The following is a 16711-nucleotide window of genomic DNA, read 5'->3' as shown; positions in this document are numbered from 1 at the left end:
TAGAGAATGTGGCGGCCATTACTTCATTATCACACCTCTGCCCCAGCATTTTTCCAGCAGTATTAGCGAGGTGCAGGCAGGCAGTTCTTCCTGGTGACTGGGTTCACTGGCCACAGAGAGAGGCTGCAGGAAGGAGGCTCATCAGACTGTGACTCCTTTCCTCTCTGCAGCTCATGGAACCGCTGTGATAAAACTGCCTCTTTCTCTCTTTTCCCTGCGTACAGATATTGTCTAGTGTGAGCATGAACGTCACCGCGCAGCACAGCAGCAGCAGCAGAGATAAGAGTTGAACAAAATACCATACTTTGCTGGCAAAAAAAAAAAAAAAAAGATGTTATTTGTTCTCTGCTATCTGCTGCTCTTTGGCTCCACCTGCGTCCTTTCCACTTACGGGCCTCATCAACGAGCGCAGATGACAGGTGACATCTTGCTCGGAGGATTGTTCCCCATTCACTTTGGGGTTGCATCCAAAGATCAAGACCTGGCAGCGCGACCTGAGTCTACACAGTGTGTCAGGTGACCTGTGCCAGTATCAGTGTTATTAGGTACAGCTGAGAAATCTAGTCAGATCCAGTTGAGAATAATCAGTTCTAAAAATATCTCGCAACTTTGTCCAGTCTTTGCAACTTCCCTACACGTTTTGGCCAATTGTCATTTGTGTTAATCAAAGGCACATGTGATCGTCTAACCCACATGTGCCAAACTCACCACGTCATTTTATAAGGCCTGCAAACACCTGGATATAATATGAAGCACAATAGGGAAGGGATTCGTATGGCCCCGTTCCAGGGTGGATCTTGCATGAGAGGAAGAGGGGGAGTTAATCATTTTGCAATGCAGTTTGCTGAAAATGATGGAAAGGACCAAGCTACGTAGCAACTGACCATGTGGTCAAAGTTGGAATTGCCACAAAACACATTTTAAAATATTCAACACTCTACTGCCATCTGGCAGCTAGAGAAGGTAGTGCCCCCTTCCCCCTTGTCCCACAATGTATCATGTTTCATGTGTCAGGTAAACAGTGACGAATGGGGCCATATGAATCCCCTCCCTACTGTCTTAATTTCCCCTCGGGGATTAATAAAGTATTTATGATTCATATTTTCTAACTAAATGTATTTATTTGTTCCATTTTGGCAGAAAAAAATACGTGGGCTATACCGAGGATGTCGTTGTGGCTTGTGCAGCCCTTTGAGACACTTGTGATTTAGGGCTATATAAATAAACATTGATTGATTGATTGATTGATTGATTGATGTACCGCATGAAATGGCATAGCTTTTAAAATTTGATTTAATCCATTAATGCAACAAATATTATATTATCATACTTTTTTTTGGGTCAAAAAAAAAATGAATACTTAAATATTTGTTTGATTTAGGATTTCAAAGCAAGATATGCATCAAATTGTACATTGTAAAAATGACAATAGATTTTACGGTGAAATTTAGGGTAGTTTTTTCAGCACACTAAATTGAAAAAAAACCTTGTTTTTTACAGTCAAATTCTGTCGACTGAGTTACGAGTCTTCTACCGTAAAATCTACAGTTGCTGTTTTTACGGTGTATTATGTTGAAAAACCGGCAGCTCATTTGCCAGAATTATAAAAAAAAAACTGTTTTCCATTTACAGTAATGTGTTGTAAAATAATGTAGATTTGACAGTAAAATTTAAAAAAAAAATGTTTACTGTAAAAATCTATGTGTTTTTTAACATTGTATTTAAAAATGTATATAATGATCAAATAAATGCAAAGGCAATTTCATATATGATTTGCTGTTACAAGCGACCCTCTGATAGCAGCCATAACTATCATGTGGCCCTCAATGAAAATGAGTTTGATACCCCTGGTCTAAATATGTGAATTATTTATGTTTAGTTTTTTTTTCTTGAGAAGGCTTATAAAACATTATTAATATTTTCCTGATACTTACTGATACTGAATACTGTCAGGCACATGCACAAATAGACCCCAATCGATGCTCAAAATTGCCCTTTCTCTTGTTGCCCATTTTCTTTTCTTCATGTAAAAGTAAAAATGACTCTCTGTCATCAATTCCCCCCAAAATATGTTTTTGATATCTGACAGGTGCATATATTTAAGTTTGTGTGAGAATTCTTCCTCCAAACTGCTACTCACATTCACGAATTCAGGTGTTTTGTAACAGCTGAAAAAAAAACTATTTTGCACATTTTTGTGTGCCATGTTGTTTAGAAATTGATCTCTTTTTTTTATATGTGTTCATGAATTACGTATTCTTCAACACATTTTCATATTATAATGTTACAGAAAGAAAACCATAATGCATTGCAACTTTTAGTTTGTCATGCAGTTTTACCACAACAAACACCTAAAAATAACACTTTCATTGTAACTTTTGGGACAAAACTCCTGCGAAATAAGGCTTTTTTTTTTGTCCTATCCAGCTTCTCAGGCAAATCATATAGTTGATGTAGATGCCCATATCGGCTGTACAAATTTACTTCACAAAAGAGAAATGTGGGATACTTTTCTTGTTGCCTTATTTGTATTTGACTTTATTAAATGGATTTATATTATCATTTGGTGCAGCGAGGCATTTCAAATAAGGCATTTTTAAAAAGGCCTGCAAGATTCTGCATGGTAAAATTGAAATGGTAAAAATTTAAAATTTAGGTCAGTGTTCAAAAATGAGCTCTCCAATGGAATTTAATATACAAATGTTAAAATGATGGTTCTTTTGGGGGGGGTTAGGGTTAAGGAGAACCCATAAACATTTATCAAAAATGTGTTAAATCCCATTCTGCAAGGTTATTTAACAAAAGTAAGCTATAAAATGTGGCAACTTTTGCCACAACTTCGCACAAAAGCTGCCGTCAAATCAGTCTTTTTAGGCCGCAAAAAACAAATATTGATCAGTTTTTAGGCAGTTCAAGTATGGATCTCATTGGATATAAAGTGTACCTAATAAAGTGCCTTAGAAGTCTATTGTGCTGTGTGTTGCCTAAGTGTTTTCTCAATGCTTGTGGTGCTGCGTCCTATAGGTTTAATTTCCGTGGTTTCCGTTGGCTCCAGGCCATGATTTTCGCCATCGACGAGGTCAACAACAGCAGCACTCTCCTGCCAAACATCACCCTCGGCTACAGGATTTTTGACACGTGCAACACGGTGTCAAAAGCGCTGGAAGCCACTCTCAGTTTTGTGGCGCAAAATAAGATCGACTCCCTGAATTTGGACGAGTTTTGCAACTGCACTGATCACATCCCGGCAACCATCGCGGTCGTAGGAGCTGCCGGCTCCGCTGTGTCCACAGCAGTGGCCAACCTGCTGGGTCTGTTTTATATTCCTCAGGTGAGTACGTACACACTTGGGTGCACAAAAAAAAAAACATTTCACATCTGAATCGCAATTTTTAATTATCCCGATTCTAAATCGATACATAATTTTCATTGATATATACATATATATATATATACTGTATAGGTTGCTGTGGTCAATACCGGGGTAGAGTGGAATATACATAGGAAAAAAACACAGAGGCTATATCATCCCTACAAGCCTGTTTCGCAGGTTTCCCTGCGAAACCTGCGAAACAGGCTTGTAGGTAATGTGAGTGTGAATGTGTCTGTATCTGTGTTGGCCCTGCGATGAGGTGGCGACTTGTCGAGGGTGTACCCCGCCCGAGTGCAGCTCCCGTGATCCCTACTCAGTGGCCAAGTGGCTAGAGTGTCCGCCCTGAGATCGGTAGGTTGTGAGTTCAAATATTATAAAAATGGGACCCATTACCTCCCTGCTTGGTACTCAGCATCAAGGGTTGGAATTGGGGGTTAAATCACCAAAATGATTCCCGGGCGCGGCCAATGCTGCTGCCCACTGCTCCCCTCACCTCCCAGGGGGTGATCAAGGGGATGGGTCAAATGCAGAGGACACATTTCACCACACCTAGTGTGTGTGTGACAATCATTGGTACTTTAACAAGCAGTGGGAGATGGATAGATAGATAGTAAATATAAACCTTGTAGCTGGGATTTTGACCTCAAACAAGGTAGAATACAGCAGGCAGTGTGCAGGCAGAAGAGTACATAATGCTCAAAAGTCCAAAAGAACAACCCCAGTGCACAAGGGAATGCACAGAAAAAGCTTCAAACAAAATAATATACAAGAATCCAAAAACAAGAATATTACTAACCGTGTTTGTACCTCCGACTTGCATAGACAACCAACAACTAAGGGAGACTGGTTTATTAGCCTGGTTAATTAGCCCCCGAGTGCTCATTAACACCAGGTAAGATAATCAATACAAACAAGGAGGGAGGGAAGCGCTCAGAGGCAGAGTAAAGCTACTGTAACAGAATACAAACAAAACAGAAAGTGAAACCAAAATAAGAGCGTAAAACAGGAAGTGAAGCCAAAAACACAGGGGGGGAAAAAAAAGCTATACAAAGACTACTATTATCCAGCGGGCCAAAGTGGCCCAAATCAGATTTTTTTTTACATCTGATTTTACCAGCTGACAGTTTACACCAAGTAAAATGTGATTTTTATCAGATCCCAGTGTAAACGCGGCAGGGCCCCAATGTGGCCCCAATTTGGCCTCAACGTCACTTGCACGTGCAATTTAAAAGTCGCAACACCTTAAAAATGTGTGCTTTTTTTAACCTCTTAAGGCCCAAGCTGTTTGTTTACATGCTTTTTTTTATTTTTCTTTGCTATTTGGGCTTATTGGACCCTAATTGGAATAAAAACTAAGAATCATCTTTTGATATGATGTACTTAGTCCATAAGTACACAAACGTGTACTCCATGTTTAGTGACATGCTAATTCTTATTTTTACACTTTTTTTTTCCAAAGTCCATTGTATGTTATACTCTTCTGACACCACTAGATGGCAGTATAAGTGTCCACATAAGGGCCATAAGACCCCAATTCAGTAGTGTACACAATTTTGGAAATAAGAGCTAAAAGGTGCTGTACACGCATGTGGCCACTAAGCCTTTAGAGGTAGTAAATTAAAGTAATATAATATATGAATGGATGTATTTAGTGTAATGTATTTGGGAGGGTTGCAATTTTTTTATGGCTGTTAAGTAGAGAAGGCACGGACATCAGCGCGGATCTACAGAAGCTTTATTTTTCAACTCAGATGTAGGCAAATGTGCCACAGCATCAATTCCGGTCTTTCAACCATCGCTATTTCCTCAGAATCAAAATATATACTCATACATTACATTTAACCTATTATTTGTGCACTATTGACAAGTGATGCACCGAAAATCCGGTTGTCTTAAATAGAATCAGAATCAGAATCAGAATCAGAAATATTTTAATAATCCCAGAGGAGAAATTAAGATTTTCAGCACAATCCCATTCAAGAGCAGACAAACATTACAGGATCGCTGACGGGTCTGACAACTTCCGGCGCCCCTTACAAAAAAGATGAAAAACAGGTAAACGCTGGGGAGGGGAGGAGGGGGTGAGAAAAAAAAATCAGTCTAAGCCTGGGCCCCTGGAGATGGGGTCCAGACTGAGGCCAAGGGGGAAAAAACCCATAGCCATAGCACACATAAACATGTGTGTAAGAGGGAAACATCAAAGAACACAAAGGACAATAAAGACATTAAAAGAGCAGAGCTGATGCAATCAGCCACTTCTTCACACAGTCACAATAGTAAAACAAAAACAAAAAAACATTTACACTGTGGTGGCCTCTGCAGTGTTCCCCGCCATTGTCTGCTGGGGTTGGGGGAGCATGGCCAGAGACAAGAGCAGACCCAACAAAGCAACCAAGCAACTCTCGGCCAGTGTCCAGTCTGCGTGGATGAGCGAGGATACGTCCAAGGAGACCGAGGTGTCCGATACCTGCTCATTCAGCCAAGACACTGTGAAGCTTAAATAAATAGAAACCAAAACCGGATGTTGTGATTAAATATCCACTTCCGCTGGTGACTTCTTCTTTACGGTGCACAGGAATGATGCAGGTCGCCCAAAGTTGACGAAAAAAATCACATTCAGGTCACACTGCGTTTAGACTGAAGACACATTTGAAAATATCAGATTCCAATTGGATTCAGTACTACCGTATTTTTCGGAGTATAAGTCGCTCCAGAGTATAAGTCGCACTGGCCGAAAATGCATAATAAAGAAGGAAAAAAACATATATAAGTCACACTGGAGTATAAGTCGCATTTTTTGGGGAAATGTATTTGATAAAAGCCAACACCAAGAATAGACATTTGAAAGGCAATTTAAGATAAATAAAGAATAGTGAACAACAGGCTGAATAAGTGTACGTTATATGAGGCATAAATAACCAACTGAGAACGTGCCTGGTATGTTAACGTAACATATTATGGTAAGAGTCATTCAAATAACTATAACATATAGAACATGCTAAACGTTTACCAAACAATCTGTCCCTCCTAATCTCTAAATCCCATGAAATCTTATACATCTAGTCTCTTACGTGAATGAGCTAAATAATATTATTTGATATTTTACGGTAATGTGTAAATCATTTCACACATAAGTCGCTCCTGAGTATAAGTCGCACCCCCGGCCAAACTATGAAAAAAACTGCGACTTGTAGTCCGAAAAATACGGTACCTCCTGATGTGGCCTGGATATAATGCCAAAAGATCAGATTTGAAGCACTTTGGAGTGTTTAGACTGGGGAAAAAATCAGACCTGTGTCACTGGAGCGGAAAATAATCAGATTTGGTGTGCAGGGTAAACGGGGCCAAATAATGGCCTGCCCTACGGTCGCAACAGTTTTTCTGAATAAATTCTAAAAAATGTTGGCCTAAATTAAGCATTTTTCCAGCATAAAAATGCTGAATTACCTAAAATGATCAATACTACAGTATTATTGGCCACTAGAAGAGACCAAAAGAGTGCACTGTTCGGTATCGCGGCCACTGTTGACTATATTGGATTAAACGAGTGTAAAGGTGACTATAGAGTGTTATTTCAAGTCTACAGGGCTCGCATAATGTTAAAAACATATTTGTCATTAACAGTTTTTTATGCGTTACTTCAGTGATTCTAAAACTGTGGTACGTGTACCACTCCATCTCGTGGAACGGCAAATAATCTCTCAATTAAATATTCAAACACAGTGTTTCTGTTCAAACTATGTGTAATGTTACAGTGGCCAAAATAAATTAAATATACTTGTTAAATAAAACCTACTAAATAAGCTTACTATGCTACTGTATTTTAATGTTGGTCATTATGGTGGTACTTGGAAAGCCAAGTGTTTTTCTGAGGTGATACTTGGTGAAAAAAGTTTGAGAAACACTGCTCGAGTTATTAAAATATTTGATTTATAATGAATAATTACTCAACACAAAAACTCATTTACCATGATTAACAGCGATAAACGAGGATTTACAGTATATTTGATCTATTTATACATTGTATTTTTTCATCACATTTTCTAATACGGTGCTTTGCTTATACAGCTATATACAACTGAATAAACATATATTATAAAAGGTGTATTCTTGTTATGAATATAATTATTAATTAAAAAGGAAAGTAGAGCAAGTAATATGACAAAATACAATTAGATTTACAAATTATGTATTCTTTTTGTGCGCAAATGTTAGATAAAGGTTTTAATGAACGTGTACCCAATATTCCTCAGTATAAGGCAGAAGGGTATTGATAAAAAAAGTATATTATCCTCGTATATCTTTATTCCTATAAATGTACAAAGTAAACAATATGACTCTACATGTTGTTTTGTTGTTATAAAAGTAAAGAACATACAATTGCGTTTGGTTAAAAAAAATCTGGTGGGTCAAGACCCCAAAAAATTTTTTAAATTAAATGTTGGATACAGCTTATGTCCATACTTGCCAACCCTCCCGGATTTTCCGGGAGACTCCCGAAATTCAGCGCCTCTCCCGAAAACCTCCCGGGACAAATTTTCTCCCGAAAATCTCCCAAAATTCAGGCGGACCTGAGTGACGTGTCGACAGCCTGTTTTCACGTCCGCTTTCCCACAATATAAACAGCGTGCCTGCCCAATCACGTTATAACTGTAGAATGATCGAGGGCGAGTTCTTGGTTTCTTATGTGGGTTTATTGTTAGGCAGTTTCATTAACGTCCTCCCAGCGCGGCAACAACACACAACAACAGCAGTCAGGTTTTCGTCTACCGTAAAGCAGTTCGTCTGCCGTAAACAGCAATGTTGTGACACTCTTAAACAGGACAATACTGCCATCTACTGTACATGCATATGTGACAATAGCATCTAGGGCTTTTAGAGAGTGCAGTGCACAACTGCGCACACAACAAGGAGACGAAGCAGAATGCATCATCAGAGAGGGTGTTCAGCATGGTTAGAAAAATAGTGACAGAGAATAGAACAAGGATGGACAATTCAACTCTTAACTCAACAATGAGTAGATGAGTGTTATGTGTGTGTATATGTGTAAATAAATGAACACTGAAATTCAAGTATTTCTCTCTCTCTCTCTCTCTCTCTCTCTCTCTCTCTCTCTCTCTCTCTCTCTCTCTCTCTCTCTCTCTCTCTCTCTCTCTCTCTCTCTCTCTCTCTCTCTCTCTCTCTCTCTCTCTCTCTATATATATATATATATATATATATATATATATATATATATATATATACGGTATATATATATATATATATATATGAAATACTTGACTTGGTGAATTCTAGCTGTAAATATACTCCTCCCCTCTTAACCACGCCCCCAACCACCTCCTGAAATCGGAGGTCTCAAGGTTGGCAAGTATGCTTATGTCTGACTTAAAATTTTCCTCCTCTCTTTCTTAGTAGTGTGCTGTGAAATTCACTTTGCTCATACAATTATGTGCAATAATATATAAAAAGATGACATAGGCCACATCGCAGTTACAGCTGCCCCCAACGGGCCACTATATGAACGTATAATCGCCACATGATATAAGGACACAAGTACCCCTTTCATTTGATTCTTATGATACAGTTTGCCAACAAACTGTGGAAACAATTGCTTGGCAATCAGAAGTCAAGGTGACAAAAATATATTAAGTTCCGCTGTTGGAGAAAAATCATTTCAAAAAGGGCTTCATTGACATAAAAAATGTTCAAAATAAGATTTTGCATATAATACCATGTAGCAAAAATCCCAAAATGCCCTATTCACACACATTTCCAGGTATTTGAGGGCTACATATAATGTGGCCCCTGGGCCTTGAGTTTGACACCTGCTACTGAATGATGATGGGAATATGTACTATGTTTCAGATCAGCTATGCCTCATCGAGTCGACTACTGAGTAACAAGAACCAATATAAGTCCTTCATGAGAACCATACCCTCAGATGAGTACCAGGCCACAGCCATGGCGGATATAATCGAGCATTTCGAATGGAACTGGGTCATCGCTGTGGCCTCAGATGATGACTATGGTCGTCCCGGTATAGAAAAGTTTGAGAAAGAGACGGAAGAGCGTGACATCTGCATTCATCTCAATGAACTCATCTCTCAGTACATGGAGGACCATGAAATCCAAGCTCTGGCTGACAGGATCGAGAACTCTAGCGCCAAAGTCATCGTTGTGTTTGCCAGCGGTCCAGACATAGAGCCTTTAATCAAAGAGATGGTGAGGAGAAACATCACAGATCGCACTTGGATCGCCAGTGAAGCTTGGGCGAGCTCGTCTCTCATCGCTAAACCTGAGTATCTGGATGTCGTGGTGGGGACTGTTGGTATTGCTTTAAAGGCGGGACACATACCTGAGTTTAAAGAGTTCCTGCAACAAGTACAACCCAAGAAAGTCAATCACAATGAATTTGTCAGGGAGTTTTGGGAGGAGACTTTCAACTGTTACCTGAAAGACAGCCCCAGACTTCACGAAAACGACAATGGCAGCACAAGTTTTAGGCCCTTGTGTACTGGTGAGGAGGATATCATGAGTGTAGAGACCCCATACCTGGACTACACCCACCTTCGTATCTCCTACAACGTGTACAGTGCCGTTTACTCCATTGCACAGGCCCTGCAGGACATCGTCACCTGCACACCTGGACGTGGTCTCTTTGCCAACAACTCCTGTGCAGATATAAAGAAAATGGAAGCATGGCAGGTAAATGTTCCCCTTTATCCACAACCTAAGATGAATTAATTGCAATCCAATTGAGTTTTTTGTGCTACACAGGCACTGAAGCAGCTAAGACATCTCAACTACACCAAAAGTATGGGTGCAAAGAGGCATTTTGATGAGAACTCTGCAAACTACACCATAATAAACTGGCACAGGTCTGCCGAGGATGGTTCTGTGGTGTTTGAGGAGGTGGGATACTACAATATGCACTCCAAGAGGGGAGCCAAGTTGGTCATTGACAAGACAAAGATACTGTGGAATGGACACAGCTCTGAGGTACATGTAGTGTTTTAGTTCAGTTTAGTGTGGTACAGTCATGTGTTTCTATGGACAGGATTTTCTGCTTCATCTAAGTAAACAGTGTGACATCACAGCGGTCATAATGTACCAACCCAGTGAATTACCCGAGCAAATAACTGCAGTGTTTAGCTTCACTTATGGTACATCAACGAGAGGGGTCTAAATGTAAAAATGATTCTGGTACATGTCACAATGAAAACAAAACACTTCATTAATTATTATCCAAATGAATCTTAATTAGAGGAATACGAAAGACAGTTTTTATGGTATCTTTTAACACAAGACCGTTTTTCATGAGTACATTTTAAAAACAGGTCTTAAAATTGCATTTTAAGGAGTGTTTTCCTTATCCTAAAGATTTTAGGGGGGCGGGGGGATTCTAGAACAAGAGGGCGTGGGAATGATTGGCAGAGTTCTGTTACGGTCTGAGTTGGGTGTTGTTGATCTGGACCCCAAATGCAGACAAAGCAGGCGAAAAGCAGGTAAAACCCCTTTTGTTAGAGAAAATACAACAAAAATATTATATGAGGGAAGTGCACAAAAAGCCACCAGGCAAAGGAAGCATAAGGAAAGCTCTGTAGCACTTTGAAGTACACAGCAAAAATGCTCCAGCCCAGCGGACAGGGCTGGCATAAGAAGCAATCTGATTGGCACCTAGGGGCAGCAATTGCAACCTCAAGTCTTTTTGAATATGATGCCACAGGCCGATATTATCGGACATCTCTAATAATAACGAAGGAAAAAAACATATATAAGTCGCACTGGAGTATAAATCGCATTTTTGGGGGAAATGTATTTGATAAAACCCAACACCAAGAATAGACATTTGAAAGGCAATTTAAAATAAATAAAGAATAGCGAACAACAGGCTGAATAAGTGTACGTTATATGAGGCATAAATAACCAACTGAGAACGTGCCTGGTATGTTAACGTAACATATTATGGTAAGAGTCATTCAAATAACTATAACATATAGAACATGCTATACGTTTACCAAACAATCTGTCACTCCTAATCGCTAAATCCCATGAAATCTTATACGTCTAGTCTCTTACGTGAATGAGCTAAATAATATTATTTGATATTTTTACGGTAATGTGTTAATAATTTCACACATAAGTCGCTCCTGAGTATAAGTCGCACCCCCGGCCAAACTATGAAAAAAACTGCGACTTATAGTCCGAAAAAAATGGTACATGTGATTTTTAAATGTTAATACACCTGCAAAATAAAACAATATATATATATATATATATATATATATATATATATATATATATATATATATATATATATATATATATATTTTCACATTGTCAATGTGGGGTATTGTCTGTAGAATTTTGAGAACAAAAATTAATTCATTCCATTTTGGAATAAAGTTGTAACATAAAAAAAATGTGGAAAAGGTGAAGGGTTGTAAATATTTATTTTTTTTGCACTGCATGAGCCCTTTTGGTTACCTCATGGAAAATTAGTGAATGACAGAAGGTATAAGGTATTAAGATGGGGTCTGTGCTTTGCTTTCTCTCATGTAACATTTGGTACAGGTGCCGTTCTCCAACTGCAGTGAGGACTGCGATCCTGGCACCAGAAAGGGCATCATAGACAGTATGCCCATGTGCTGCTTTGAATGCACCGAGTGCTCAGATGGAGAGTACAGTAATCACAAAGGTACGCTTAAACCAGATGATATTGAATATGTCATAAAAGATGTGGTTCTAATGGATACATCACTGCTCACACAGATGCCAGCATTTGCAGCAAGTGTCCCAATAACTCCTGGTCCAGCAGCAACCACACCTTCTGCTTCTTAAAGGAAATCGAGTTCCTCTCCTGGACTGAACCCTTTGGGATAGCGTTGACCATATGTGCGGTCCTGGGCGTCCTATTGACGGCTTTTGTCACGGGAGTTTTTGTCAAATTCCGCAACACCCCCATAGTGAAGGCCACAAACCGAGAGCTGTCCTACTTGTTGCTCTTCTCACTCATTTGTTGCTTCTCCAGCTCCTTTATCTTCATCGGGGAGCCGCACGACTGGATGTGCCGTCTGCGCCAACCGGCTTTCGGCATCAGTTTTGTGCTGTGTATTTCTTGCGTCCTTGTCAAAACCAATAGAGTGCTTTTGGTGTTCGAGGCCAAGATTCCGACGAGTTTCCATCGTAAATGGTGGGGGTTGAACCTGCAGTTCCTCCTGGTTTTTCTCTTCACTTTTGTCCAGGTCATGATATGCGTGGTGTGGCTTTACAATGCCCCCCCTTCCAGCTACATGAACCATGACATCGATGAGATCATTTTCATCACCTGCAACGAGGGCTCGGAGATGGCACTTGCGTTCCTTATTGGCTACACCTGCCTGCTGGCGGCTGTCTGCTTCTTCTTTGCATTCAAATCCCGCAAACTTCCGGAAAACTTCACGGAAGCCAAGTTCATCACTTTTAGCATGCTCATATTCTTCATCGTTTGGATCTCTTTCATCCCCGCCTACTTCAGCACTTACGGAAAGTTTGTCTCAGCCGTGGAAGTCATCGCTATCCTGGCGTCCAGTTTTGGCATGCTGGCCTGTATTTTCTCCAACAAGGTCTACATCATCCTCTTCAAGCCCTGCAGGAACACCATTGAGGAAGTCAGGTGCAGCACGGCGGCCCACGCCTTCAAGGTGGCTGCCAAAGCCACGCTTAAACACGACACGGTGTCCGGAAATAAGTCTGGCAGCATCGGGGGATCATCTGCCTCCTCCCCGTCGTCCTCCATCAGCCTCAAGACAAACGGAGACGACGGTGAGACCACTACTAGGAGGCAAAAGCCGAGGGTGAGCTTTGGCAGCGGGACCGTCATGTTGTCTTTGAGCTTTGAGGAGTCAAGGAGGAGTTCTTTGATGTGATCATTTACCTTTTTACTCATTTTACTTTGGACTTTATTTTGAAATGTAAAGTAAACCACGTCATTTTCTCTAACATACCATACTTTCCAGGCTATAGAGCGCATCAGGATTCAAGCCACAACCACCAAACTTTAGAAGAAATAAACATTTTTGAATATATTATCCGCACCGGAACATAAGATTTTGTAAATGTTTATTTACATGGTGCCTGTCACGCGGCAGTAAAATGGCTGATCAAACAAAACAGAAGTCATTGCCATGGACCCACTAGCTGCGGAAGTTACCTCTCCAATCAGCTAAACAGACTCAGTAACTCCACGGTGACGTTTTGGTGAATTTACAAAACTGAAACAATACAATAAGAACGCCATTGTAAGTTAAAAGTTCAAACACAGAGACTTGGAAACATGTTAGCGTATTCGCTAATGCTAACGACGCGTTAACGACTTCATTACATTACGACAGCATGTACAAATATACATGAAAACGCTCCAACAGACATCACACATGGGACAGTTTGTAATAAATAGTTTTAGTTATATTGTAAAACTTACAAATGTTGCTCGGAGTGATGAATGAAGGACCATTTCAAACAGAAACACCATAGACCAATTGTGGACGAAACGCTAAATATTTCCGGTTCATGGCATAAAACAGGAAGTATATTTTCAACAACTCGTCCAAACCATGGCGCCGTAGCACAACAATAACACACCTTTTCAGTGTCTCTGTCGGTGTTGAAAACTATTTGTCGAATTGGCACCAGCCGTTAGCAAAGAAAAGTCCTTGGATTAAGTGCATCGTTTTATAAGCCACGGGTTCAAAGCGTAGAAAAAAAGTAGTGGCTCATAGTCCGGAAAATACAGGAGTTAAACGGATATACAGTGGTACCTCAACTTAGGAGTGCCCCAACTTAAGAGTGTTTTGAGATAAGAGCTGACTATCGACTAATTAATATGCATTAAATTGCAAGAAACAATTCAAGTTACAAGCATCCCTGCAATTAGTTGCCGTGGCAAATGTCCCAGTGAACCCCGTAAGGTCCGACCAAAAACATCTGGTCTTACTCGCTAGCATTAGTTTGTAGCTAGAAATGGACATAACTTTGATTTCCACTTTTGTGAAGGAAGAGAGTGAGTTGAAGGACAGTGCTGAGAAGAAGTGGCTGATAGTCATTGGATTAAAAAAATAAATAATCAAAAACATATAGCAGACTTAGCATAGAAATTTGAGCGTATCACTGCTAGTCTGCACCATACTAAATGCAGACTGTGTCTAACACCAGCCAGGGATGTTAGATATAATATCAAAACGGTGGGCATTTATCCATGAAAATATGCAAAAGCTACTGATGGTGTGGTTTGTCGGAGAAGCAGCTTGATGGAGACATTGTAGAAGTCCACTGTCCAAGGTGAATGCTGTACATTATTATTACACTACTTCATTAAACTACTGTGGTCTTTTTGTAGTAGATTCTACAGTACATTCTATTGTATAGTTTTTTTGTACACTATTTCTTATCTAAAATGTGTTCATTTTTAAAAAGGCTTTAACATGTTAAAATTGTGCTGTTTCAGAGGGCAAGCAACAATTAAATTGAATTTAAATTCATTTCAATGGCCGAAGTGGATTTAAGATACAAGTGTTTTGACTAGACTTAAACTTTTCTGATGAAGAAAATAGCCTTGTTATGCAAAACACAAATGTCCACTGCAGAGGACGCTGAGTCTCAGAAGGATATTAGTACATGTTTTGTCTTAAAAGCATTACTATAAATGCAGTCACATTTAACCTGGGAGCCAAAGTTTGGTTTGGGACCATTTGTGGGCAGTCTGTTTTTTTTTTTTTGTGTTTGTCTTTTTTTTGGGTAGGTGGGGGGGCTGCTGCATACTTAAATCAAATTCCCACTAATATTAGGAAGGACATTTCAAGTTGCTCACACACTGTTGTTACTTAAAAAGTTGCACACAATTATTTTGACAGTAATAACTACTTGATGTGGGCAGCACGGTGGAAGAGGGGTTAGTGCATCTGCCTCACAATACGAAGGTCCTGAGTAGTCTTGGGTTCAATCCCGGGCTCGGGATCTTTCTGTGTGGAGTTTGCATGTTCTCCCTGTGACTGCGTGGGTTCCCTCCGGGTACTCCGGCTTCCTCCCACCTCCAAAGACATGCACCTGGGGATAGGTTGATTGGCAAAACTAAATTGGCCCTAGTGTGTGAATGTGAGTGTGAATGTTGTCTGTCTATCTGTGTTGGCCCTGCGATGAGGTGGCGACTTGTCCAGGGTGTACCCCGCCTTCCGCCCGATTGTAGCTGAGATAGGCTCCAGCACCCCCCGCGACCCCAAAGGGAATAAGCGGTAGAAAATGGATGGATGGATGGAACTACTTGATGTGTAAATGTTGACAATACATTAGATAGATTTTAGCATGTTCAATAAACAAAAGGGGTACGGAATATCAAAAGTAGTATTCAAACCTTTAGTAGAAAAAGTATTAACACCTCTGGATTACATCAAACCTTATGATTAGATTCAAGAGACTACACTAGATAATCACATTAGGAAGAACTACATTATTGTCAAGATCAAGAATTGGATTGTTGCTGTTCAATTGTTCAATTTGGTTCTAAACCAATTTTGTTTTTGTCCTATCATCCATAGATAGACGCATACTGTAGCACATACCTTTTCTGACACACCACCACATATAATTATGCACTTGCTGCAAGGCTGTAAGACTATACCAATGTGAATTCTACATAAATACACAACAAGAATGGAGGCCCTTTAAAAAAGTGACTGCATATCTGGGAAAATGTGTAAATCAAGCCCGCTATCATTGCAATCTGCCAATGCTTCAATAAAAACTACAGTAGTGATGTTGCAGTAGATATGAGAATTTGTGAATTTGAAGTGTTTTTCAGAGAACACTACTTATTTGCTTGTCACGAGTGTGTGACCTGAGCAAACAGGTGTTTCTCACATGTAAATGCTATTCAGACTGCTCGACTACAGTAGGCGGCCGTGACGTAAACACACATGCAGGAGGAGCAACTTCACAGAGTCACGGATGGCACTATTTGTTTAAAGCCACCCAGGCTTGACAACTGTGAAGTGGATTATTTCCTTTGTGACTGAGCCATGGAGCTTCTTTGTCCTGGGTGAAACAAATCATCACAGTAGAATAGTAGAAATTGGAATTATACTGTGTCCATGTCACCATATGTATTTAAGAACATGTACAGTTAAGCCGTGTGCCTCATGACGAAAATAAAATGTTAGGTATACAGTATAATATATTGGACCATTATAGGAGTTTGAATACACTGTATATGATATATTTTGCTATCTAGTGTTAATAGGGTGAGAAAAATTTGTATTTTTAGGTAATAATCATACAAAAATAAAATAAAAAGACAAGGTTTTT

The 16711-nt window shown here is 39.8% G+C and overlaps 1 protein-coding gene across 1 annotated transcript; it reads left to right on the top strand.

The window, feature by feature from the left end:
* The first annotated feature begins 331 nt into the window (after positions 1 to 331).
* casr (calcium-sensing receptor) lies at positions 332 to 13281 on the top strand. Its single transcript, XM_061961589.1, has 6 exons — positions 332 to 516; positions 3025 to 3331; positions 9239 to 10078; positions 10151 to 10372; positions 11948 to 12071; positions 12146 to 13281. Exons 1-6 carry the CDS (start codon positions 332 to 334, stop codon positions 13279 to 13281), a joined length of 2814 nt encoding a protein of 937 aa, XP_061817573.1.
* Positions 13282 to 16711: the final 3430 nt, after the last annotated feature.

The sequence above is a fragment of the Nerophis lumbriciformis genome, linkage group LG09 (assembly GCF_033978685.3).
Source record: "Nerophis lumbriciformis linkage group LG09, RoL_Nlum_v2.1, whole genome shotgun sequence".
NCBI lineage: Eukaryota > Metazoa > Chordata > Actinopteri > Syngnathiformes > Syngnathidae > Nerophis > Nerophis lumbriciformis.
The sequence above is the reverse complement of the archived record's forward strand: the minus strand, read 5'-3'. Positions and strand labels throughout refer to the sequence as shown.